Consider the following 27,864-nt stretch of genomic DNA (forward strand, 5'->3'; position numbering starts at 1 on the left):
ATCTCCAATGCATCTCCCCCTTTCCCTCCTACCTGATACATTACTTGGATATATCATCTCCTAACACCTCACTTAGAAGAGGCCATTCCCTGTTCAAGCTCAACTCTGGCCTTCAATAGATAGAATGCACTGTTGTGCCCTTTGGAAAGTCTTCTATTAGGCTTGCACACGAGCCACAGCAGATTTTCTGAAATGCATGGCTTATATATTACCCTTTAAAGGGCAACTGGCTGCTTCAGTCATGAGGAAAAGAAAAACATATGCCCTTCAACTTGTGGAGAGCATAAAACAGAACCAGAGTTCAGTATCTATGACTCACTTAGTAGCAAAGACTAAAACAGAAACTACTCATGAACATAATTCAGACCTTTATCACCTCTCTTTTGCTTGCAAGGATAGGAAAAATGCAAAATGTGGACATTAGAATATTTGATCCCAATTCTTTTAGCCCACAGCAATACATACTTTTCAGATAGTGATTCTGTAGGAGACCCAGAGGCATTTTGACCACTGGCTCCAGACTTTCCCCCCTTCTTGACATTCTCCAGAACTCTTAAGGAGGTTTCAGCGCAGCGAGGAATCAATTGGGGAACACCACTTTCCAGATTTGCAATCCCATTGGAACTCGGCACCATCTTTCCTGTTGTTTCAGTGCTTCCTATGACAGAGATTACATTTCCTGCTGTGGTTGAGACAGTGCTGTTGACACCAACTTTATTTAGGAGAGGGAATGTTCTCACAGTTGCGCTGATCTTTTTGTTCCTCAAACGATACCTATATTTACAAAGACAAATCTGATAAAGGAGTTTACATTGTGCAGTCTAATGCATTTGTAAAACTGACATGACAGAAGGGATGAGAGGGAGATCATTAACAGCACTTCACAATTTAACTTAAACCATGAGCACTAGTTTGGAGAGACAAGTAGAACATCAGACATTTCACTCTACAGTAAAAGACCAACTCATCCTCTGAGAGGCATCAGAGTTGTTAATTTGGAGATGGGTCTGGATGGAAATAGCTTTATGAAGTTATACATGAGATATTTGGTAAATTGAGTTAGGAATAAAGAACTACTGATTAAGACCTAATGGGTATTATTCCTCAGTTTGCGCCACTGCAGACCTCTTGAGGTGCCAGGCCCAGAGTCAATAATTTTGTGCAGGAAAATTTTGCTTCTGCTATATTCTGAGAGTAAGTAAAGGGCAATTCTGGCAATTTATTTATAGATGTTATTTTTAAGAGGTCTAATTTGCACAACACCTCTCTTGCAATTCAAGGATCCCTAGAAATGAATTCACACATAAAGGAAGCTACTTTCAAGATTTCATGAAAGTTGCCTTGATTTGATGGAAAGAACGACACCATCCCCAGACTTACTTTTCAAGCTCTTCCTGAGAGTGAGCAAATGTACAGTTAGTTCCTCGTGGACATCCCCCTTGCTGTCGCAGATCTCGGCACATACTCGTTTTATATTTGCTATTTGGTTGCGGCTTAAAAATAGGAAAAAAAAATCCCACTTAAAATCCAATACAAGTTTAAATATAAGTAGTTTTAAAAAATAGATATAAATCCAGCCATGCAAATGTTGACAATTTTTACTCTCAATCGCCCCTTTAGATAAGGAAGTTTTTCACTGACATTACGAATTAGCTCATCGTGGCTAGCTCTGCAGCGTACGGCATTCAGAAAGTTTTGCTCACAATCATGAATTTGTCAGGGACTAATTACAAGATGCCATGGCTTTCAGGGTCATTATGCCCTCATAATCCTGACTAACACCTCAACCCCAACCTCCTAAGAATCACACATCCAAATTTTGAGTGTGCACACTTCGCTTTTTTTTCCTGTGAAAGTGTCTCTTCAAGAAAAGTGTCCCTTCTTATTTTAGGGCTCATAATCAATAGGAATATAGCAGCGGTTCTTAAACTTTTTGTATTGGCAACCCCTTTCACACAGCAAAACTGAGTGTAACCCCCCCTTATAAATTAAAAATGTTTTTAAAATAATTTTAAAATGTAATTTTAATACAATATAACCAGAGCTCTTGCAACACCTCTGCCCCCCCATCTCCCGCCCAATGGGTTGCAACCCCCAGTTTGGGAACTCCTGGAACAAGGAAAGCTCTAAAGGAACATATTTGTGTTCAGTTGTTTTAAAGCAAAACTATGACAGACTTGTATTGTCTATCCCATAATACCAGGGTAAAATTCCTGGAGGCTGATCACATAGTAGGTTTCTGTTACTCTCCAATCCAGAGGGCAGCAAGAGAACTACTCCATTAACATCCTTCCAACCAATTCTCAGATGAAAAGGAATGCCTCCCATGAATTAAGAACTGCCTTTATCATCCCAAAACTGAAGGAGATAGGGATAAGAACTAAATCCTATCCCTCATATACATATTTTTAGATGGAGATTTTGGGATCCAAATCCCTTAGCTGGCTTTGAAAATCCTATCCTTACATCATATATAAGGCACATATCAACACTTAATTCCAGGGATAAAACAAATCGTGCCTGATATTCTGCTTAGTTGTACTGAGTGTGTCTCCAACACCTATTTGCTCAGTGTGACAGGTAGACATTTGTGTGTAAAGGAGAAGAGTCTGCCACCAATCAGAGATTGTTTCTGAATGGATGTGTCAGGGGTCACGCAACAGGAAAGAGTTGGGGATTTTTAAATTTATTTTTACACCTTCCTTTACTGTATTGATTTTATTTTTTAGTTGTACCTGCTCACAGAATGGCCTTGGAAGGACTGACCATACAAGCTGGGCTTTTATTCCCTTTTATATTGCCTTGCAGATGGAAGTGTTTCCTTCTGTTCCCCACCCTCGGTCTCAGCCACTACCTCTGTCCATCAGCTCTCCATAATTTTCTCTCTAGCATATAGTGATGTTGACAAGATTTTCTTTGCTTGGGTATCTGCTTTCCAAGAACATGCCTGTGTTGCTGACCCTACCTGAGAAATGAAAACCATGGAAAGAGGCATCCAAGATAAACAATGAAGTCAAGGATATCTTCTGAAAGTTCTCTGGTAGCCCCGGGGGCTTTTTGACTTTCCCTGAGAGGAAGCTGGACATGTCTACCCATGGTAGGATTACTCAAGTGGAGGGGGTGGATGCTGTGGAGGCCCACAGTGTTGCTGAAGCTGCTTTGTAATGCCCTTCTTAGATAGGAATCCACTTACCTGTCTGTTGGTAACTAGTTGGATACAAACCCACCACATTTATTATTAGAAGTCCGCAGCACTATCCACTGTGCCACAGAGCCTGTTTTTTTCTGGGCCCTCTCATTCTTTTCATTTTGTTGACTATGTCTTTTTTCCACTTCTTTTAAAATAGAAGGCTCATCTGTAGGAAGGTCCCAGGCAGCAGTTATTCTCCTTAGCTTGGTCTTCGAGTATTCCCAAAAGTAGAATCTTTCCTGTATTTCACTATTTGTCTCATTAGTTCTGACCTGGAGAGCTGAAGTTCTTTCCATGAAGAAGACTCAGCCCTCTTCATAATAGCTTTTCTTTGCCGTTTTCTTTCTAGATGAGTGCTTTGGACAGGGAGCCTGCACCCTACAGAAACTTTAACTAGAGTCTGAAAGATTCTGACTCTGAACTTAAAAATAACAGGGTTCATTCTGGGTGTGCAGCCTCTTGGGGAGGCAGTGACGATCACATCCCTCTTTGGTTTCAGTTTTACAGTTTTTGTCCATACGAGATAAGGATATCTGAGGCAGGGTTAAGTAATGTCCTGGGGAGCCAGACGTGTCGGTTTCCTTAAGAACATAAGAACGGCCGTACTGGGTCAGACTAAAGGTCCATCTAGCCCAGTACTCTATCTACCGACAGTGGCCAATGCCAGGTGCCCCAGAGGGAGTGAACCTAACGGGTAATGATCAAGTGATCTCTCTCCTGCCATCCATCTCCATCCTTTGACAAACAGAGTCTAGGGACACCATTCCTTACCCATCGTGGCTAATAGCCATTAATGGACTTAACCTCCATGAATTTATCCAGTTCTCTTTTAAACGCTGTTATAGTCCTAGCCTTCACAACCTCCTCAGGCAAGGAGTTCCACAAGTTGACTGTGCGCTGTGTGAACTTCCTTTTGTTTGTTTTAAACCTGCTGCATATTCATTTTATTTGGTGACCCCTAGTTCTTGTATTATGGGAATAAGTAAATAACTTTTCCTTATCTACTTTCTCCACATCACTCATGATTTTACATACATCTATCATATCTCCCCTTAGACTCCTCTTTTCCAAGCTGAAAAGTCCTAGCCTCTTTAATATCTCCATGTATGGGACCCGTTCCAAACCCCTAATCATTTTAGTTGCCCTTTTCTGAACATTTTCTAATGCCAGTATATCTTTTTTGAGATGAGGAGACCACATCTATACGCAGTATTCAAGATGTGAGCATACCATCAATTTATATAAGGGCAATAATATATTCTCCTCCTTATTCTCTATCCTCTTTTTAATGATTCCTAACGTCCTGTTTGCTTTTTTGACCGCCTCTGCACACTGCGTGGACGTCTTCAGAGAACTATCCACGATGACTCCAAGATCTTTTTCCTGATTTGTTGTAGCTAAATTAGCCCCCATTATATTGTATGTATAGTTGGGGTTATTTTTTCCAATGTGCATTAGTTTACATTTATCCACATGAAATTTCATTTGCCATTTTGTTGCCCAATCACTTAGTTTTGTGAGATCTTTTTGAAGTTCTTCACAGTCTGCTTTGGTCTTAACTATCTTGATCAGTTTAGTATCATCTGCAAACTTTGCCACCTCACTTTTTACCCCTTTCTCCAGATCATTTATGAATAAGTTGAATAGGATTGGTCCTAGGACCATCCCTTGGGGAACACCACTAGTTACCCCTCTCCATTCTGAGAATTTACCATTAATTCCTACCCTTTGTTCCCTGTCTTTTAACCAGTTCTCAATCCATGAAAGGACCTTCCCTCTTATCCCATGACAACTTAATTTACGTAAGAGCCTTTGGTGAGGGACCTTGGTCAAAGGCTTTCTGGAAATCTAAGTACACTATGTCCACCGGATCCTCCTTGTCCACATGTTTGTTGACCCCTTCAAAGAACTCCAATATAGATTAGTAAGACACGATTTCCCTTTTCAGAAACCACGTTGACTTCTGCCCAACAATTTATGTTCTTCTATGTGTCTGACAATTTTATTCTTTACTATTGTTTCGACTAATTTGCCCGGTACCAACGTTAGACTTACCAGTCTGTAATTGCTGGGATCACCTCTAGAGCCCTTTTTAAATATTGGCATTACATTAGCTATCTTCCAGCTGTTGGGTACAGCGGCCGATTTAAAGGACAGGTTACAAACCCTAGTTAATAGTTGCGGATCTTCACATTTGAGTTCTTTCAGAACTCCTGGGTGAATGCCATCCGGTCCCGGTGATTTGTTAAGTTTATCAATTAATTCCAAAACCTCCTCTAGCGACACTTCAATCTGCGACAGTTCCTCAGATCCGTCACCTACAAAAGCCGGCTCAGGTTTGGGAATCTCCCTAACATCCTCAGCCTATTAATTTCATTTGGTGACCCCTATATTTTGTACCCCGGAATGATTATGTCCCATTGATTGTCCTCAGTCCACCAGGTTTCTGTGATGCCTATTATACCAATATCCTCCTTTATCACGAGGCACTCTAGTTCACCCATCTTAGTATTTAGACTTCTAGCATTTGTGTACAACCACTTTAAAAAACTTGTCACTGTTTATTTGTCTGCCCTTTTCTGATGTGTCCGATTCTTTATGTGAATGTTTCTCGTCGGATCTGGCCCTTACATTATCCTCTTCCATCCTCTGCTCCTGACTATAACCCAGAGAATCTCGATCAATGGACTCTCCTCTAAGAGAAGTCTCTGTCTGATCCACATGCTCCTCTGCAGCAGTCAGCTTTCCCCTTGAAGGATTTTGCCTTTGGTTGCTCCATGTTCCTTTGATCCCCTTGTCAGTGCAGTTAGAAACAAGTCTTGGAGGAGAGGATGTGCATACCAGCCAGCCATATGGTTGCCAGTGGGGAATCCCAGTTTCTACCTCTGTATATCCTGAATGCCAGGAACTTGTTGGATGAGGGAAGCCCAGCTGAGAGGTCCCCATAGAAAAAAGGGGCTGGCTAATGCCTGTAAGTAAGGCATAAAAAGTTAAGTGCTCAATGTAATCTTGTCAACTAGATTTTGTGTTTGCCTTCTGTGGCCTCGCACTGGCCACTGAAATGGAGGGCACCCACTGTTGGAACCATTGTCACCAGCACTGGATCCCAAGGCAGGCTCAGGTGGAGAAACCTCTTCCCACCGTGCCATTTGTCTCAGTCCTCCTTCCCCACCTTTGCAGTGGGAGAGGGAGAAGATGGAGCAGTAGTTTACAAGGCATTCTCAAGAAGTTTGGCAGTTGTGATTTTTGGCTCAGAGAAACCACCCTGCTTCTTTTATTTCCTGCTTTGTGCGAAGGAGTGCATTACTTGCCACCTCCTCGATTCTGCAGCCCTGGTTCTCTCCTGGTCCAGCAGAGGAAGACCTAGGAGCTCCTTTCCTGTGTTGGGGGGTTACCTGGGCCACAAAGCTAGCAGAGTTCACTATCTATACACTCTGATTGGGGAGAGATGCAAGAGAAGCAGAATTTTGCATTAGGCTTCTCTGCATGTATGTCTGTTATGCTGGGATCAAAGAAAAACTGCAAAAGGTATGCCAGGAAGTGTGCTGCTCAGAGCTTCAGGAATGAAGGCAAGCAATTAAGTGCTCAGTCCTAAAAGCCAACCCAAAAGTTTGACAGGTCCAGCCAAATTTAAGCCTAATTGCAACAGATAATATTAGTTTTTGGTTTAGTTTTTAAAAAGTTTTAGATCCAACAATCCTTAAACTCAACAGCAGTGAAGTCAATCTTTCCGTCCAACAAACTGGCCAGCTCTTCACCAGGACGGGCATATCCCTGAACCAGCAATTCACAGCTCTGAGTTCTAGCCTGAAAGCAGGCAAAAAGACCCATGGTCAGATCTGTAGATCTTAATATACTGAAGAACACACTGGTGGATCAGTACATTTTTCCAGCATTGAGTGTGAACCAGTGATTAGAAAGAAGGAAAGAAAAGACCCCTAATGTCAGCTTTCTCACAGGTCACACAGAGACAGCCCCCTGAGAAAGAAGCAGCTAGCACAATGCCCACAGCGAGTCCCGACCAAACCTGCTAGAAGTGTCACTAGAAAGGAAATTGATGGATACATTTATCTTGGTGTCAGAAAGCAAAATGTTCTGAGAAAAATTTCTTGTGCTCTTTAGTCAAATGAGCTGCACTATTTTCCCTCTTTTTTCCATCTGTCCAGGGAATCTAGCATTAAGTAAGGTTGAGAAACAATCAATTCACATTTTTTATGTAGCACAGACAGAAAAACTGCCAGACATCAGGGTGGGAAAGACAATGTAAATCTGGAAGAATGGCAAAGTTTAAGTTAGAAAACGTTGAAACGCAAAAAGGCAGTGATCAGCACTTATGGTCTACCTTGTTAAGATTTGGCAGCTATTTGTTACTTATATACAAAGGTCCTTTGTGTGATTTACCTGATATAGGTTCTTATGATTGGGTTATACAGAAATCCTTGATCCTGGCTCACAGTGTAGTTTTAGATGGAGGGGAGAGTTTTGAATAGATGGTGATTACTTAAGATGCTATGTGCTTGGTTTGGGTGGTTGTAGAAGATCACAGAAGAGATACAGGAGGATTTGCATGCTGATGGTCCTATGTGCTGATGGTCTAGGGTTCTTTTGTAACGTATTAGCCCTTAAACTAAAATTTTAAAAATTATTCTTGCTCTTCTCTGTTGTTTAAACAATTAACTTCAACGTTTTGGTATTTCATATATGTGTGTGTGTGTGTGTGTATTTTATATATATATATACACACACACACAAATAAAGTGTGTGTGTGTGTGTGTGTGTGTGTGTGTAAAAATGGATCGAACACAATCAATTGGGCTAAAAAGATATATTTATAAAAAGATTGCATAACGAGCCCATTACAAGTAAATTGTATCACCTATGTACGGTGGACACACCTTGACTATGGAGTTTTTATAATTTTAATATTTCTTGTATGTTTTTTTCTTCATTTGTTTAAAAAGATACCAGAATAACAATTGTCTTGATTAAGCAAGACAAGAAACCTCATTGAGCAAGTATTGAGCTAATTAAGTGGCACAACTGGGGTCTGAAAGGTTAAAATACTCCCAGTATAGCTTTATATTACACATAACAGATAAAATTCACTAAGAGATTTAAATCAAGTGTTCCTTGTGGGTATACTTTACTGACTACAGACATCGTGTGCAGGGAGTCTACTCTAAAGCTGACATCACATGAGTTTGGCTTGTTTTAATATGCCAGTCAGTCAATCAGAAAAGGTCCTAATGCACTCTTTAGAACCCTAAGGGTTCTACCCAAGTCTATCCTTAAAGTAGTGTATTAATAAATAGATACCATTTTTCCTACAAAAGGAAGATTGATTAATACCATACAGAATCCAATCCAATGTCTATTTTTAATTGGCTAGAAGGGATCTTGGTGAATGGCATTAGATGCTCCCTGCTCAGGGAACATGGGCCTGGGATATTAATCCTACTTTATTTCATGGCAATGGAAAGCCTGACTAGGCTACAAATGTTTTAAATCAACATTAATTTTGCAAAATAAGTTAAGACCTTTTGTTAAAGCATCACAGAACACTCAGAAATACAGGTGGTAATTAAATATAGTCACCTGTGGTGTTTCATGACCTTTTCTACTATAGTTCTGAATAAAGTCCACTAGCCCATGTACCACAGTCTTCACCGCCACCATTGCATTTTCCAGCTGCTCCCATGTTGGAGAAGTTGCATCTACAATTGATAAATTTAAAGCACGTTTTAACAATAATTCCAATATCATCGTCTTAAATGAGACAACTTTTATATTACACCAGAAACACCCAATACAAGGATTAAGAGGAAACAATCTTGAACAGCAGCTTAAAAACATCAATTGATGGGAACGGTTTAGAGCAGAAACAGAATTTATTGCCAGTATAGTTATATTTTTCATAAAAAGAAAATGGAAAAAAGGTTTTTTTTACATTTATTAGCACCATTCACATACCTGGATTAGGATCTATGTTTGCCAGAAGCTCTAAATGAGGCCTAAGTCTGTTTAAGTTTGCTGGATCACCTGTACGTTGCAAGACAATTGTCAACTCCTGTACACTTTTTGCAAATGATTCTGGAGACTGGAGCTGAAAATAAAAGTGACATTAATGCTCTTCATTCTATAAACTGGACATTTTAACAGAAAAAGTATTCTCATTTTCTTTCAAGAGAGATGGGCTCCAAAATGATATAGATAGTGTCTTCAGCTTGCATATAGTAATTATCAGTGGTGAGAGATTACAATTCTCAGCTCAGAATCTGCCCTATGAAGCTTCATCATAAGACACAAAACTAGAATAAGTGATTTTTTTTTTGCACTGCTTCTCTGTGACTTTTGTAAACACTAAACATTCTGAAAAGGGCTTTGTACATAAAGATTACGTATGAAAAAACAGCTATCCTAGTTTCTAGTCATGTTAAAACTTAGTTAAAATTAGAGGTTATAGTTTAAAAACTGCTTCAGCATTATACCCTTTAACTGTTAAATCTAACAAGAAAAGGACACTAAATCTATCCCATTGACGAACCTTGTCAATAATGGATTGCATGTGTGACTTATGTGCCAGGTCACCATAAAGGAGGGAAGACCATTGTTCTGGTGATATTCGAAGTCCTGCTTCCATGGCAATGTGGACAATTTGGGCATCATGTTCCCTCCGCAAAGCCTCATAACTCCGAAATTCCTCTTTAAGCTGCATCAGAGAAGAATCTTCATCCCTTTTGGTGACCTAAAAACAAGAATTCAACAATGCTTAGAAACTTCATATTTCTTTAATTACAGCAGAGTCGATCAGAGTCCAGCTGATGTATAAACAAGTGTGCTGTGGTTTATAGCACTGGGTCTCAACCAGGGGTCCAGGGCCCCCTAGGGGGCCGCGAGCAGTTTCAGGAGGTCCTCCAAGCACGGTCAGTATTAGACTCACTGTGGCCCAGGGCAGAAATCCGAAGCCCCACCACAGTTATTGTGGCACAGGTGGGCCATGGAGATTTTATAGCATGTTGGGGGGGCCTCAGAGAGAAAAAGGTTGAGAACCCTTTGTATAGAGAATCAACATTTAGTTCTTTCAACTATTCATCCCCCTGCAGGGTACTAGCATTACTGCGGGCTAGCCAGATAATCCAGTGTTGTATAGTCAGTCATTATGAGGACATGACATCGAGTCCAATCACTTCAACTAAGGCAGAAATTGGATTTGCTTAAGTCTTTGAAGATACGATGTGGTTTGCAGGATATACAGCTATAGGATTAGACCTTCAGTTCCACTATCATTTCGATATATCCAATGTTAAAAGACAATTCAAAGAGAGACAGGCAAAATTCAGAATTTAATTGGTAAATATGGGGGGGAGGGGGAGGGGAGGATGAAAGATGATCAAAAAGTTGCAGTGCACTCTATAATTTAGAGTATACCTTACAGAAAGACAATTAGTATCAGTACAGTATTAAAAATACCTGGCTCTTACATACACCTTTCATCTGAGGATCACACTTCACTTTATATACATATTAAACCTCACAAATATTGGCATAGTCAATATTATCCCATTTTATTGATCGATAAACTGAGACACAGTAAAGCAAAATATCTTGGTTCAAGGTCACTAATTGCATCAGTGACACAGGCAAGAATAGAACCCACAAGTTCTGGCTCCTAGTCCTTTAACTCATGTGCAACCCTGCATCTTTATAAAAAGAAAAGTAAAGTAAAGATGTGATACACATTTTATTATGATTATCCAGAAAAACATCCAACAAATCTTATTTTGGGGAAAAAGGTGTTATTGCTAATGGGTCACAAATCAAATTACTGCTTACATTATGTGTATATCAAGTATGATTTCTGATAGAAGGCCTAGCCTATATGCTGAAATAAAAATGTAACCATCTTCCCATGTCATCGAACATAAGAGCTTTCGTATCAAATATTGATATTCTATCAAAGATGTCCAGAACAAACTACTGTCTTTGTCAGCTGATATTATTTTATTGCCTTTCTGGGCCAATTAATTTCTTAATGATCGTGCTCTATATTACCATACTGGAAGGCAGAGTTCACTTCCTACTCCTGATCTCTTATTCTTCAGAGACGAAGAGTTGGGAGCATTCAGTGGAAAAAGAGGCATGGTATAATAATTGAGAGGTTTAAACATTTCATGTCCATTTTATAATGGATGCATCAGTACTGAATGCATTAAGATTCACTCTCCATATATTTCAATCCCACCATCTCTGTGTATGCAGAGACTATAGTTAGTGGGATTAGATGGGGTCGGCAACCTTTCAGAAGTGGTGTGCCGAGTCTTCATTTATTCACTTTAATTTAAGGTTTCGCATGCCAGTAATACATTTTAACATTTTTAGAAGGTCTCTTTCTATAAGTCTACATTATATAACTAAATTATTGTATGTAAACAAGGTTTTCAAAATGTTTAAGAAGCGTCATTTAAAATTAAATTAAAATGCTGATCTTATGCCACCAGCCTGCTCAGCTTGCTGCCAGCCTGGGGTTCTGTTCACCTAGGCCAGCAGCGGGCTGAGCAGGGCCTATGGCCGGGACCCCAAACCTGGGGGGGGAGGAGGAAGAGGGTGTTTCAGGAGTCAGGGTAGAGGGCTGGGGTGTATGGGGGTGCAGGACAGAAGGCTGGGTGTGTGGGGGGTTCAAGGGTCAGGGCAGAGGGCTTGGGGGGTGCAGGGCAGAGGGCAGGGTGGGAGGCTGGGGGTGTGGGGGTTCAGGGCAGAGGGCTGGGGGGGTGCAAGGCAGAAGGCTGGGTGTGTGTGGGGGTGCAGGGCAGAGGGCTGTGAGTGTGGGGGGTGCAGGGCAGAGGGCTGGGGTGCTTGGCTCATGGGAGTGCTCCCAGCCCTGAGCAGCTCAAGGCACGGGGCTGGAAGGGATATGCCCTGTTCCACCTCCTTCCCCCAGGCTCCATCCCTACCTCTCTCTGCCTGCTCTACGGAGCTATGTGCACGCTGCCGCTCGCTAGGGCCATCAGCTGATTGGTGCAGGGATGGAGAGGAGGGGCAGGAAAGCACCGCTGGGGGAAGAAGAGGGGGATAGGGGAAGCTTGGCTGCTGCAGAACCTAGCTTCTGCCTCCTGCCCCCGCAGGGGATAGCGGTGGGCGGGGAGGCTGAGTGGGGCTGGGGGCCGGGACTATGTCAGGGAACTGCGTGCCACTCAAAAATCGGCTTGTGTGCCGTGTTTGGCACACGTGCCGTAGGTTGCCGACCCCTGGATTAGATGATTAATTGCTTTTAGATCACTTCTTGATGCTTCATTGTATCTTTAGATTGGGTAAAATCTGAATTTGAGTAGCATGTTGCAGGTGAAATATATTCATGCCATATTGTTCCTCAGAACTATATGCTAAACATTGCTAATGTATCAAAAAGTTTTTAAAAAATAAAACTGGTATTAAGTTGCAAAAAATAAAAAGCAAGTTTTCATTTTAAATTATCCAATCTTTTACCTTAAAGCATGATGCTCGATACAGTAGTTGCACAACATGACCAATGCTTGTTTTTGATGCCTGAGGAAATCTTGGTTCTAGTCTTTGCACAACAAAAAGTACCAAAACTTTTCTTGAGAGTGCAGAGCCATCTTCAAGTGCCAGTAACACAAGTTTCAAAGCCTCTTCTTGCATAGCTTTAAACAGATGTAAAAAAAAAAAGAAAGTCATAAGAAAAGTAAGACTACCACATACTAACAGTGTACACAGGAACATTTGGTTTGAGAGTTCTTGTCCACAATATATCTTAACTATTTTTAGTCCAACAAAACAACCACAGCAAAACACAGTCAGTGAAAACTTGCCCCATTTTAAGAAATCTGATAGTCCAGATACGAAGCAGTACGCAGAAATGCTTGAAATGCAGTAAGTGGTTCCAGTTAAAAGAAGACAGAATGATTCAGGGCTCCCTGTTTTCAATAATATTGGCGCTTTTTAACTTTTGGTTTTACATTGCAGTCTCAACATTCAGCCTTTGTCATTTCATATAGCTTGCCAATTTTATACTAGGAAGCTGCATGAAATCTAGCGGTAGGAATGGCACAGGAATATTAGAACTACCCATCAGAATTACAAGTTCATGGCATTGCCAACTTAAACAGAATCTTCTGATGAACCCTGCACTCAATTTGGCATCAATTTACTGGTAACAGCTGGTTTATATCAAAGAGTCCAAAGCCATAAATTATAACTTAACTGCTTGTAGCACAGTATTACCATGCAACCTGGGCTGGTGGTTTTGGACTCTATGACTTAAGATATAGGCACAAACATAACTGAATGAGAAACCTTGTGCCTATGCACTAATCATAGTGCTCAGTACTATCTGCATGTTACGTAACAGTACTGGGCTACAGACAATAAGGAAAATACATCTATTTATAATAGGCTGAGATTTGTGGAACATTTCCCTGCAGTATCTAGGGATAGACCATAATAAAACCAAGAGTTATACTGGTTAGAATAACCAACCTTCTCTCCCGCCCCCTCAGCTCTTTCCCATAAACCTGGAAAACAAGAGCACATCTACCTCCAAACTGCAATGACAAGACTCCCAAGAAATGTTCTTCCTGGTAAGAAAAGAAACAGACAGATCCATTCTGCAAGAGTCCTACCTGGCCCTAGAAACTGGCATCCTCGTGCCCTGACAGCAGCCCAGAGATTGGCAGACAGTTGCTGAGGGTTCTGGTGCTGTAAAATCAGTTCTGTTACAGTTCTTTCACCAAGTGAGCGTGCTGCCCGCAGGGCTCTAACACGACCCTCCTCCTCCACCAGCTGACAATTCACCAGCGTCACCAGTTTCCTTTGCATTGGACGGCTCAGGGCACTCTGATTCAAACTAGCAACTCCTTTAAAGAAAGAGGTAAATGGTCAACTAAGTCTTAATAAGAAGACAGATTGATCAACTAAGAGAAAGGCAAACAACTATTTCTAGTATAGGCTTAAGTCACAGAACAATGCCATATCCCATCATGAACACTTTTAGCCTAAGAGGCCACTCACCATCACAACATTGATCCAACAGTACTGATCCTTGCTGTTGAAGCATCTCCCACTCAGCCCCCCACTGCTTATCAAGATCTGTACTAAATTGGTCTATTTTTACTCTATGCCCCTTTTCTGTGCCATGTTTGATACCACCATGCCATTTTTAGGTTTTATCTAGGATCCCCACCTCACTTTTGGAGCGTATAACCCTTCGGGCAGCTTTCAACATGGACTACAGAACATTCCTCAGTTCCCTGCAGATCACCATAAAGGCTTTCTGGCACTTCTCTGTTTCAGTCCATCCCTTGTCACTACAATCATACATAGATAGCTGACTAATAAAGGAATTTAAATTAAAATCTTACATCTAATTATGTCAAACCAAACCACCCTGTCTAGCTTAAAGAGAGTTTGTGTTCCTTTCCTATGCTTAGGTGGGAACATTATTAAATGAAAAGCAATATTAGTTACCCTCAAAAGCAAAAACAATATAGCTGCTAGACCAGGGGTCGGCAGCCTTTCAGAAGTGGTGTGCCGAGTCTTCATTTATTCACTCTGATTTAAGGTTTCATTTGCCAGTAATAGATTTTAACGTTTTTAGAAGGGCTCTTTCTATAAGTCTATAATATATATCTAAACTATTGTGGTATATAAAGTAAACAAGGTTTTTAAAATGTTTAAGAAGTTTCATTTAAAATTAAATTAAAATGCAGAGCCCCTCAGACCGGTGGCCAGGACCCGGGCAGTGTGAGTGCCACTGAAAATCAGCTTGCGTGCAGCCTTCAGCACGCATGCCATAGGTTGCCTATCCCTGTACTAGACTGTTATTTACCAAGCACCATAGATGTGCATGAACCAATAAAAATATAAAGGAAAAGTTACCAGAAAGATAGTTGTTCTATCACTTCACAGCCTGAAACCAGTTAGCACTGAGAACATACTTCTGTTAAGAGTAAGCTTGTCTGATATACCAAGAATTGCAGAGTTTTAAGACAACTTACCCTTTCCTCCACTTAGTGGCTTTAAGTAGAGTGCCAAATCCTCAACACATTTCTTTGCTACCTCATAATGTTTGTTCTCTCCTAGGTTACTTAACTTTACTGTCTGATGATCTGGTACCTACAAAAATTGCAAAGGAAAGAAAAGGGAGTTGTAGCCAGTGTACATAATCTTTCACAGGACCCGCCTTACTCACCTTAACACAGTATGAGCATTTTGCTAATTATATAACACCATAGATCTCTCATAGATAACACTGCTCTTCACAAAGAAATGAAAGACAGGTTCAACCCCAAGGTGTTTGGAATGTAATAATCATAATACAGCAAGGGATTATAGAGGATGATGGTTATGGTGATGAAAAATTATATTATGATATTGTTACAGCACATTTCTTGTGGTGTTTTTGGGTTGACACATTAAAATGTGGAGATTAAGGAGGAAAACAGGGCAGGAGGGGAGGACTGTGATGGAAGACCAGCTGAAAGAACTAACCTCTGAAAGGTTATTTGAAAGGTAAGGTGCATGGTACACAGGGCCTGGGAGGATGATCAATGCATAGAGGCAGCATGAGAAGAAGTGCAGAGTTGCTTGTAGGAGACCAAGGAAGTGACCAAATGCAATTAACTGGCCAAGAGCAGAACACGAAAAGGTGAGCAAGGAGAAATTAGAGATAGAAACGTAGCCACGCACAGCATGCAGTCAGTCCTTGAAGGGAAGAATGGTGAGTCTGAACTTGGTGCATGACTCACCGTGGGCATGATCTGGTCAGAGTGGCAGAAAACAAAGGGGATTTTAGTTACAATGTACTGAACAAGCTAAGATGTACTGTGAGAAGTCGGGCAGTCAGAGGAAGTGAGATTGCAATAGGCAGACAAGGTGACTATTACAAACACTATATTAGCAATAGAGAATGAAAGAAATATATGGAGTTGAGAAGGGAAACAAACTAGTGTATGACACTATGTTCCATAACATACACAATGATTTTTTTAATATACACATTGTTGTCACATCTGTCTGGATGACAAATTAAAATAAGCAACGCACTAAGCAGCTCACAATAAAATACATCCTCTGCAGGTAGCACCCCAATTCTTTTGAAGAATTATTAACTTGAAAAAGGTAAAAAACAATTTGAAAAAACATGTGACAGGCCACAAGAGAGACAGATTATTTACTTACAAGTTTCAAGTGTGATGCGGACTTTATCAACATTCCTGTGCCACCACTATGAGGCACTGGAGGGAAAAATTTCTAATTCAATTAGTTGATGAGACACTCTCTCAAGTGCAACCTAAATGCCATCATGGGTGCTTCAAAAGAATGGATGTCTGAACCTGGGTTCAGAGGTCAGATTCTTTTCAATGTAAGAAGTAACATGAGGTTTTGACTCAACTAGTTCCCAATGCGAAGGATGAATGAGTGTAATCTGCAGATTAATTTTTCTAATGACACTTCTGATTGTCCTCTAGGTCCAGAAGGCATTTATCTACAAGCTCACACAGCTGTACACCCAACCATATTGGAAGATGCTCTTAAAATCATTTTACAGACATATTCTGTCCAGAACTGTGGCACATTACAGGATCACTGTTATAATAGAGTCCTGTCTACACAAGATGACGAAATATTGTTTTAGTGGTGACAAGGGACAGCTGTCTGGTAACCTGGTCCCTTGTTGGGATTGTCTTTGTAGGGTACACAGGCCTTCAGATGCTATAAAGATCAGACCTTTTCTTTTCCTTGATTGGAACAGTGAGGATGTATTCCCGCTGCAAGGGTAAAATGTAAATGGTAATGTTGGGAAAAAGTAAATAGCTCCTTAAGTCATACCTGGGCTCCAACTAACTGGAGAAGTGCAAAGTTTACTGGAAGCACATCGATGTCTGTGTTGATGGCAGTCTGGTCGAAAGGACATGCTTTGCGATGAAGCTTGTTCAGGCAGGTCTTACAGACAGTGTGTGAGCAACCTAAGCTGATGGGCTTGTGCACATTCTCATCAAACTCATTGTAGCAGATTGGACAGGACAGAAACTCCGTCCACTGAGCTGCCTGCACAGGCATTGTGGAAGTTGGACGCTTGTTTAGCAGACTAGAAGACCATTATTTCACTGTCCCGTATTTTGGCAGCTGTAAAGTGAATGAACAGAGGATGTATGGTAGTTTCTACACAACATTTTGCAGTCATTTACAATTAGTATTTAATTTAAAAAGCAAAATTTTAACATTTTATGAAATAAAACCAAAAAACTTATGTTGAAATCCCCATATAATGAATCCATCCCCCTCCCCCGTTATCTCAATCTATAGTAACAGTTCAATAATCCCATCACATTCTGCTAGCTAGTGTACACTAATCCAGGTTGTGAGCCTATCTTCAGTAAATGTCATCAGTGTTTCCTGTATACTCATGGAATTCAAACACTTTAGGGAAAAACATTGGTTGACACATGAAAGGTTAAAGGCAGAACCTCAGATACAAATCAAGTTCACAATTCTCAAAAGCTAACACCACTCCCTAATAATGGAAGGGCGGTGGGAAGTCAAAGAAATATTATATTTGTTTTACTATCATATAAAGTGGACTGCAACATGATCACAGATGTTTCATCCTACTGATCTTGTTCAAATTTAAACAGGTGTCAGGATAAACATCGCTTTTTAGAAATACAATCCATTATATGCTTAAATTTTTTGTTTTTTAAAAGTAGTAAAAAATATTTATTGCTGGAATGGGAGAGTAATTCTGTGCTCACATCACCTCCCTTATAACAGCCCATTAGAGGACTGCTTCCGGGGGCATACATTTCTCTATTTGCATTTTACACATTCGCTACCTCATATTCATAACAGTGAAACTCCACGTACGTAAGTCTGTGGCAGAAAGATCTCTGCTGTACTGGAAATCCAGGTATTTGGGGGCAATTACATAGTTGATACTTTGTTCACACAATTGTTTGCAGAGCATAGCACTGTAGCTGGTTCCACAACAAGGAAAGGTACAAATATAGAGACCAATTTACAATATGGAAATGTCACCAAAACGCCATATAGATCCAACAAGCAACAACTTCAGTTTATTATAAGCAGGTCTTAGCTTTGAAATATCTCACTTTGTGCAGAGGTTCCATGTAAATCCTATGTAGAAATATGTTTGAAGGGAAAAGGGAAAATTTACTCATATATTCTGAAAGACACATCCCATCTGAGATAATCTAAAATTAATAAAAAGAAAACAAGCCTAAATATTTAAAGACTACTCCAGATAAGAACTTCAGCTAAACTATTTAAATTCAAGCCTTCAACGCTGACAATATCAAACTTGTAGGTGCTTGTAAAGGTTAAAGCTAAACAGCCACACCCATAACTATTCTGCAATAATTTACCTGGTGGCTTTGATGTTACCAAAAACCTAGAAACCAGATGGTTTACGTAAGTGCTATTAATTAACCTGTCCAATTAGCACTTTTCCTTTTAAAAATACAGATGAACTCACATTACTCCCTACACTGCTATATTTATAAAGCGTTAAAGGCTCAATACTATATTTCCTTTTCCAAAAATGGAAATAAGGTAATGTTATTGTTTTGAGGAAGCCAACAGTTCCCCCGTCCCATCTGAATTCAACAACTTTTCATTTTGAATCAATTGTTGGCTGTTCTACAGTTCAGTTAGTGATGTTAGTATATGTTGGACCACTAAAATACTTATTAGAACACTGCATAAGACTTGAAAAGTAAATTTTATTTTAATTATGACCATCTGTTTAGAAATTCTATTTAGCACTGAGCATCCAATGCTCTTTAAGCAACAGGATACTTGTACAAGATGTTCTTATTTCAATGAGTTTTTCAACATCATTTGGGAATTACTTTTTTCTAATTTTTGTATAACATATAAGACAATGCAGAAATTAAACTTTGAACTCATCCCACTGACACTAAATGTGGATCCAATTTCTTCAATACTAAGTGAGCATAGTCACACAGTGAAGTATGTTTTAACCCTACTATAAAGCACACACTTTACTAGGGAGAGACACAGACAACTTTTTTAGGCAAAACATTGCATACCTGTAAGGGTTATTATTGTTACATGCATCTTCAGACATGGATGTTCAAAAGTACAATAAGCAACAGTGACAAAATTCTAAAAGCATCCTGATTTCTCTATGAATTTAAATGTATAATGCCATTTAGTCCCCCTCAACCCCTGAGTATCCAATGGTAGGAAAAGAAAAATGCAATTGTAGAGAAAGGATCTATCTACTCTAGATGTTTTCCTTAAGACTTCCCATCCTTGCTACCACAGGTTCTGATATATTACTGCTAATGCCAGTGAAGACTGGTTGCTGGTGACCAATAGCATTTTCATCTCTGTCAGGTTAGACAACACAGGTAACATATTCTAAATCTCCACCATTGGAGTAGCAAGTGGGAAATTTTAAGAAGTATAGTACACATACAACCTAGGTATTAGCATGACACGAGTCTCCATTCCCACATCCCTCATTAACAGATTCAAAGGACAGTAATCTTTATTCAGAGAGCATATATATGCTTAGCTCCACATTTAATTCAGAAGCTTGCAGGTAACAGTAGCAACTCATTTTCCAGGCTTTTAAATAAGGGCTAGTCACACTAGAATCACTACAGTGGCACAGCTGTCCCAATGTAGTTGCACCGCTGTAGTGCTGCTACTGCAGACGCTCTACACCAATGGGAGAGCGCTTTCCTGTCGGCATAATTACTCTACCTCCCCAAGCGGCGGTCACTATGTTGGCAGGAGAGTTTCTCCAGCCAACATAGCGCTGTGCACATTGGTGCTTAGGTCGGCGTAACTTACATTGCTCAGGAAGTGGCTTTTCCACACTCCTGAGCGATTTAAGTTATATGAAGTAAGTGATAGTGTGTACAAGGGAAGAGTCATTTTCCTGATCTGTGCTGGAACATAATGTAAACAAAACATTAATTCCTCAAAGAGTATACCAGCAGCTTTTAAGACCTTATTTTGAATATTTAATCATCATAAATGAGGATCCTATTGAGCATGTGTTGACCTTCAGATTTCTTGTCAGGGAGGAATCTAATTAAATCAGCAAGAGCTGGGGAAAGTTCGCAACTCCTAAAACTTCAAGCAGCCATATTCAGAGGAGGCCTTCAGTACCGTTTCACGCATGCCAACTATTCTGATATTTTTGCTCTCCAGTATCTTCAAAAAGGATTCTAACTAAAGTCTACTAATTATCAAGTCAGTTTCTTAAAAAAATATAAAGAAATGGTTGTACAGACCCGTTTTTTCTGACAAGGAACATATTTAGGGATGTTCTGTTGAAAAACAAATTACTCTAATAATCTAAAAATTGAACAAAATTTAAAAAAAAGTGCCCTACCAAAAATCATTCCGACAAGAACTGTCAACTTAAAAATCTAGTCTCTTTTAAGAGACGAACTGAAAGTATTTTCAGATGCTTCCATTACCCTGGTCTTGCGTCTGATGAATTGGGCATTCACCCACGAAAGCTTATGCTGCAATACTTTTGTTAGTCTTAAAGGTGCCACAGGACCCTTTGTTGCTCATTACCCTGGAGTTGTCCTGATCTTTCTGTGTGAAAAACCCACAAACATGATACAGAAAATGACTAAGCACAAAGTGCTGTCAAATACAGAAAGTAAACAAACGAGTACTTTTTTTATTGTTAACAATAGTAGGTAAAAAATGTGATTTTTCAGCTGTTATCTTATTAAGAGCAGCATCTTAGATTACTAAACCTGAAGATTTTAGAAGTCTAAATATACTGTTTGCTATTTATTATGTAACTATTGCATTTAGGACAGACTAGTTCAGATAAATCCAGTTTCACTTTCTGCTTCTGCTGCAGGAGCAAAATGCTGTTGAGTTTGAGTTCACAACCCTGCAAGGGAATGTTTAAATTTTCCTATCAGCCACAATTAGTAAACTCGACTTTCCTTCAAACATTAGTTTTTTTTAAACTTTATAATTTGTGAAGCGGATTCACAATGGAATGATATGGTATATGGGGCTCATATATTCAACCAATTCTGGTATGCTTACTGGATCCTGTAATCTTCCTTATGGGCTTGATTCAAAACCCACTGAAGTCAATTAACTTCAGTGAATTTTCGATCCAGCCCAACTATTAAGCACTTTGAACTATTAAGGATTGAGTGCATTAGGCATTAAAAATAACAACATGGATTTAGTTCTAATATTAAACAATCTTACTATGATTTTAACTATGCTATGAGGCTGAGGTGTTCTTTACATAGTAGCTAATTGCAGACAACATAGGATTTTAAAATGGGCAAATTTCAAGGCATCCATTGCAATTTTCCATCTGTGCAAGCAGATTAATCACTTGTTTGGACTATAATGAGTAGGTTTGTCAAGCCTTCCTTCTGAAGTTACTTAAAGTTGAAAGCATCTTGTCTAGCTCAGTAACTTATTATCCATGTTATCAAATTATTAGTATTAAATTAATTCCTAACAGGACTTTAGCTTCCATTTATTACTCTAACAACCATCACATGCAGATGTAAGAAACTGGGTTCATATTAAAGACCCAGGAAGTGGAAGTAGGCAGTCCCAATAATAGCTTTGCATTTTTTAGCTCTAGTGACTCAAAGTGAAAATAAATTCTCTTTAGATAGAACAGACTTGTTTGTTTCTGCATATCGCATAATGTCCATCACATTTAAATCTTCTGAGAAACAGCCTAAATGTAAAGGGAGTGGTTCAATGACCAGTACAGGACAATATTCCAAGATACTGTTCTGATCTGACTTTTTATTGGAAACCCGCATTTATCTCTGGGGAAAGCAGAAGATTCATACTGTAGGAAGAAACCTTTGTTTTATTTAAGAAACATCACATCAACCTACTGCAAAACAAGAAGCTAGTTTTTTCATGGCTCCTCATATTATGGACTTGAGCTAATAATTTTTAAAAACCTGGCTTAGTCTTCTGTTCTGCTCTAACACTTTTCCTAGATTTATTTATGCGTGTTTCTACGGTGATCATCACTATCATAACTTCTTATAAAATTGTCTACTTAGACTTTAGCCTTTGCCAAGCACCCATTGGAAGATTTGGAAACTGTAACACTGTTACTATTTTCCCAGTACCTAAAAAAGACTTTAAAAAACACATTTTTTCTAAGACTATTCGTTGAAACATGGCTATACTATGTAATGCACTAGTATAATATAATATAAAAATGACACTCTGACTTCTAGATAAACATTACTGTTTACATATACAAGGTTTTTTTTGGCAAATGCCAGAGCTCTAGTCACCCGAGGAGGTCAGTCAAGATGCTCTATTTCCTGTTCAAGCATCACCACTAGTAATAAGGATTCTGCATGTTAAGATGTTCCCTGAGTTATACATCTGTTTTCTGGAGGGTTTCAGGGGTGTAACTGAAAGCTGAACTTGGCCTTCCCACAAGCCTGATGAAAATCCATCTCCCATAGCTGTGTTTTCAGGACTAACAGGTCAAAATGGCAAAAATATTTGTCACTAAAATCAGTGAAGATTATTTTGAATACCAAAAAAGTATGTTTGTTGATTAAGAATGTGCTATTTTTATAGTTACTTTTCAGAGTAGATCTGCACTTAAAGGGTGCTATTTTTCTGTTATACAGAAGGTTGAGCAGAGGACCAAGGATCATGTGGGGCAGTTCTTTGTGTTTATCCTGAATCTTCTCCCATGCACCCCAGTTGCACCTTTTAAACCACCACTTTTACAAGTGAACAGCCCACACACACTAACAAATTTCACAAATAACTTTTCAAGCAAGAGTTAGTAATTCCCTAAAGACTGACTTTCATGAAAGCAGAGGGCTTCTAGGAGTATCATGAAGAAACCTTTTAGAATAGTAAAACTTGTACAAGGAGACAAGTTATGTTCAGTGGGATCCTCCATCCAATAAGAAAAGCAAAGACAGAGGTACTATTCATGTTCAGGTCATTAATAATTATAAGATTTTATGCAGCGAGCTACATTTTATTTATATCTAAACGTTGATTTTCCAGAAAGCACGTTAGATATAAATATTTACATCCTCTGCCATAAGTCAGCCAAGTCAGAAAAGATCAATACTCAAGACCAAACAGAATTACACTTTAAGCAATCTCTAGTATTGCCATTAAGTTGACAGAATTTTATTTTTTGCATGGAGCTGTACTATTCCATACAAGATGGAAATGCTAATTACTACTACTACTTGCGGAAAAAGCTTGTTAATATTGAAGAATATTGTTCACATTAGATAAGAAAGGCATATAGATCTAGGGAAAGCATAGTTAATTACTAAGAATAAGAATGTAATGTTTAATGCAACAATACAGCATGCCAGCAGTATATGTTTTAAACTCTAAAATTTCCAGTGATGTCTTTTAAACAAAAAAAGACTGAAGGTCAAATAGAGATCTATCCGGGTCAAATGGTTACTTACAATTTCACTAGTATGTTCTCATTTAACATTCTATATCATCTGTTTTTCCTCTTAATGATAATTAATTACACTAATGTAGGTTTATTTTTCTAACCAATATGAAGAGGATAAATTGGGCTACAAAAATAGCCAAATTATGGTGAGACCCAACTTCTTCATCTAAAGAACACATATGGCTCAAAAATGACATCTAGATCTTGCTATCAGAATCTTTCCTGATATTGTGTGGACTTAGTCTTAATTTTAGCTTATTTCTAGGCATAAGCGTCTCCCCCTTTAACTCCTTTAATCCTTCCTACTAAATCAATACTCCTACCAACCAGTCATATTGCGGTTCTTCTCTAAACTTCCTCCGGACTCTTGTACTTAAAAGTCCTCAATATTTCGACAGGAAGAGAAGAGGCAAGGTGAGCATGCCTACTAAGCACCCTGCATCAAGCATACCCAGATGGAACCACCTCCAGGGCCTTGTCTACACTACTATTTTTCTTCAAGTTTCCCCACAGGTGCACTTCCACAAGAGGAAGTAAGAGTGGAAATACTCATGCAATCAGACCGACTCCCCCTCCACACTAGAGGGCATGATGTCTAGCCCTCCTAGAGCAGGGTTAGTTGGCGGGGTGACTAAAAATCCCAGGGGTCTGTATATGTTAGTGGTCCCGCGGGTGGAGGTGCAACAGCAGACGAGAATGCTAGTTGAGACACGGCCTCAGGTGGGAGCGTAGCCCCGTCCATGTCCCCCCCGGAATCCGTGGCCTCTGCGTGCAGCCCAGTCGTGGCGGTGGCTTTGCAATGCAGACACCCGGCCCTCAGGAGTCAGGAACGGTCCCCAAGCTCACCGCACAGGAGCCATCCAATGGCAGCTGGGATTCTCCAGCAGCCTGGCCAGGAGCGGAGCCGGAGCCGGAGCCAGAGCGAGGCAGGTGAAAGCCCCCGGCCCCCAGCCGCACCACACAGAGATCAACCACCACCGGGCAACGGGGCTGCCGAGCGCACCCGCCGCTGGGCCCGGGGCGGGGGGGGGGTCTGAGCGCGCCCCTGACAGCGAGGGGGCGGGGAAGGAGCTGACGGGCCCACTCCTCCGAGCAGGCAGCCCCACCCCGAGCGAGGGGCCCGGCCTAGGAGACCCTCCTCCGCGGCGCTGCCGCAGGGCACCCGGGGGAAGGGAGAGGGGGGGCTGCTGCAGGAGCGCCCTGGCTCTCCCCCCCCCAGGGAGCTACTCCCCCGGGCCCCCTCCCTCCGAGCGAGGCCCGGCCCCCGGCTCTCCCCGGCCAGGCGCCGCCCGCCGAGCGGCCCTACCTGCGAGGCGCGGCCGGGCCGGGAGCAGGAGGCGGCACCGGCCTCTCACACTCCATGGGCCGGGCAGCCCGGAGCGGCCCGGCGGTGGCAGCAGCGGGGGCCTCGGCGGCGCCTCCTCATCGCGGTGACAGACGGGAGCCCAACCCCTCCGCCCCGCTACTATCGCGAGAGCTGCCAGGATCACGTGAGAGGGGAGCCCAGGCTGGCACCGCCCCCCTCACACGCATCACGTGACAGCGAGTCCCACGCCGGTTGGGTGAGCTGCAGCCCTAGTGCCTCGTGGGAGGTGATCTGGAGGGGAGGGACTGGGGAACCATAGACATGACTGATGGAGCAGACAAGCCCCAGCTCTCCCCTTCAGGATGGAGGCATGGAGTACCATGGAGAGGCTAAAGGGGAAAGGTAGCCTTTCCCCCGCCCCTGGGAGAGCATCACAGCCTTGATGGAGCAGGCAGGCCTACTCCTGCAGCAGGCTAGTGCGATGAGTTCTCTCCCTTAGCACTTATAGCCCTAGACTCCACTGGCAGGGAACAAGAATCTAGTTTATCCCGCAGGCTGTAGCCCTGCATCTACTTAAAGCTTTTCCTTGTATTAATACAGCTCAGGAGCAGAACCGAAGGCTTCAGCTAGAGGAATCATGAAGACTGTTTGTACTGATGCTGCAAGTTGGCCATGTTTGTTTACTGGGCTAGGGCCTTCTTTTCCTCCTCAGTAATAACCTGGTACAGAAACCAAAAGCAAAAGCGGTGTTACTGGAAATAAAGAAGCCATGCCTGCTTTCTCTCCCCCCACAGAAAGAGAAGGCAGGCCTTTTGCACTGTATAACAATGAAGAGCTCTATAGGGCAGTTACTCTGTAAGTTGAAACTTCAATCAGGAACATCTCAGAAAAGGTCTGCAACAACCTCAGTTTTTTGCTACATTCTTGCATCTATGCTTTTGGAGGCCCGTGATAATTAAGTAGGCCATTTCCAGCTTTAATAGAAAGAGCTATAATAAAGGTTGACGCAGTATAAATTCTGCATCCTTTGCTCAGATAAATCATTTTATCTTATGGACTGCCACAAAAGGTGATTATATATGTATGTAACAAAGACTGTGGTTCCCAACATGACTAGCAATTGAGAGTGTGGTTAGAATATGGAGTCAGAAATAATTTCTGAAATAAATGGAGAGTTTCTTAACATAATATTCAATAGTTTAAGGCAGTTTCAGACTCTCACTGACTTTCCTCAGTGGTGGGTGTGTGTGTGTGTGTGTGTGTGTGTGTGTGTGTGTGTATATACACACAAACAATGCCTCTTATTTCCATTCCATTTTATTTATGTTATAAATAGAGCAAATGGTTACATTTAAAAAAACGGTACAAGGGGAGTTATATGCATACATATGCCTGAGTCCAATTCTCTTTAACAAAATTCATCAAGTAAGAAATTCTAGCCACCGAAGAGGTACACACAGCTTCCTCTCAGATGTACATGCACTACAACAGCTGAACAAAAGTTACCAATCCTCACACAGAAGGTGCATATCAAGATCATAACCTCTATTTCCCCTTTATCAGTTAGGGAAACAACATGAGTAACACACACCTAGATCAGGCAATGATTGTTTGAATTCATATTGCTGAGACTCATGCACTTGCCAGAAAGGCATTTTAGTTGAACAAACCCAAAGACAGCCGAACCAAGGCTCTATCTGCCCCACAACAGCACGATACATTTAACTTTTATACTACAATATTATAAAGGGTCCAATTTAAAAGGAGCATCAAGTTTTCCTTAATTTCTTAGTTTAATACAGTTCTCCAATGTTTTCTGACATCTCCTAACATGTAAGGAACTGATTTTTAAAAAAAGTGTGCAAATCTGCAGGCACAAATGAACAGTTAGATATAAACCAGTACATACACCCACGTTAATATTTGTTAATACAGTAACCAAGAATACCGAGTAAGTATGTTTTTGGAAGTCAGGTGAACCGTTAATGTTATCAACAAAATAAGACATTTACAAAACCAAAAATGAATCCTTTGCATTTGTTACTATGTGAGGGACCCTCACACCCACCACTAAATGGAAGGTCAACAAGACTGCAAACACAGATTAGTCAAAGAATACAAACCAAAACTAACAAAATGCCATAAAAAGCAATTAATCACAATTGTAAAACAGCCATGTTTCAAACTTAAAACTTGCAAAATTCATTAAGCATCAGTGTCCAGCAAATAAGGAAACAAAACCCAAACCCTTAGTTCGGCAAATATAACTGTTATAGTTAAGAATGCCAGAACAATGTTGTCCAAATTATGTATATTGGATAAGAGCAGAGAGATGAAAGATGTCTTATGCTTAAAGCACTAGACTGGGACTCAGAATATTGTTTCAGCTGGCCAGTTATGCCTTCCTTGGGCATATCATTTGGGTCCCATTCCTATAGAGACTTATATACATGCTTAACTTTACACACTGACTAGTCCACCAATTCACTTCAATAGGACTACTTCCCACTATGTAAAATGAACTGAAGCATGTTCTTTGTTAGTCTCTCTGTGCCTCAGTAGCCCTGAGGGTACTGTAAAAATCTGTAAAATAGAGATAGCAGTACTTCCTATCACCCTTTAGCTTATCTATTTAGATTGCAAACCCTTTGAGGTAGGAATTATCTCTGATGTTCATGTGCAGTGCCTAGCATAATGGGATCCTGAACTCAGCTGAGACCTCTAGGCATTGTAATAAGTGACTGGTAAATCAGTTATTCAAAGCATGATTCTAACTATCAAGTGAAGAACCTATTACAAATTCATCTTGAAACAAAGGTAAAATGACTAAAGTATTAAACCTGCCAAAACTGGGGTTTCAGTAGAGAGCAGTCATCATATCAGTAC

General features: G+C 40.6%; 1 protein-coding gene and 1 non-coding gene across 5 annotated transcripts in view; both read right to left on the reverse strand.

Moving 5' to 3' along the window:
- RC3H2 (ring finger and CCCH-type domains 2) overlaps positions 1-25,143 on the reverse strand; it is a 45,422-nt gene extending 20,279 nt beyond the window's left edge. For 2 of the 4 annotated variants that reach the window (XM_034793545.1, XM_034793549.1), the window contains exons 1-10: positions 24,979-25,143; positions 17,036-17,332; positions 15,202-15,319; positions 13,828-14,061; positions 12,674-12,849; positions 9,735-9,935; positions 9,161-9,293; positions 8,786-8,904; positions 1,381-1,493; positions 466-774 (exon numbers count right to left, since the gene is read on the reverse strand). In XM_034793545.1, coding sequence (XP_034649436.1) covers positions 466-774; positions 1,381-1,493; positions 8,786-8,904; positions 9,161-9,293; positions 9,735-9,935; positions 12,674-12,849; positions 13,828-14,061; positions 15,202-15,319; positions 17,036-17,266 — 1,634 coding nt within the window. In that variant the 5' untranslated portion in view covers positions 17,267-17,332; positions 24,979-25,143. The other 2 variants (XM_034793547.1, XM_034793546.1) reach the window with 2 other exon arrangements.
- Positions 9,394-9,509, reverse strand: LOC117867287. The gene has a single exon (XR_004643353.1). It is a non-coding gene; the product is annotated as a small nucleolar RNA SNORD90 (small nucleolar RNA).
- Positions 25,144-27,864: the final 2,721 nt, after the last annotated feature.

This window comes from Trachemys scripta, chromosome 17 (genome assembly GCF_013100865.1).
Source record: "Trachemys scripta elegans isolate TJP31775 chromosome 17, CAS_Tse_1.0, whole genome shotgun sequence".
Taxonomy (NCBI): Eukaryota; Metazoa; Chordata; order Testudines; family Emydidae; genus Trachemys; species Trachemys scripta.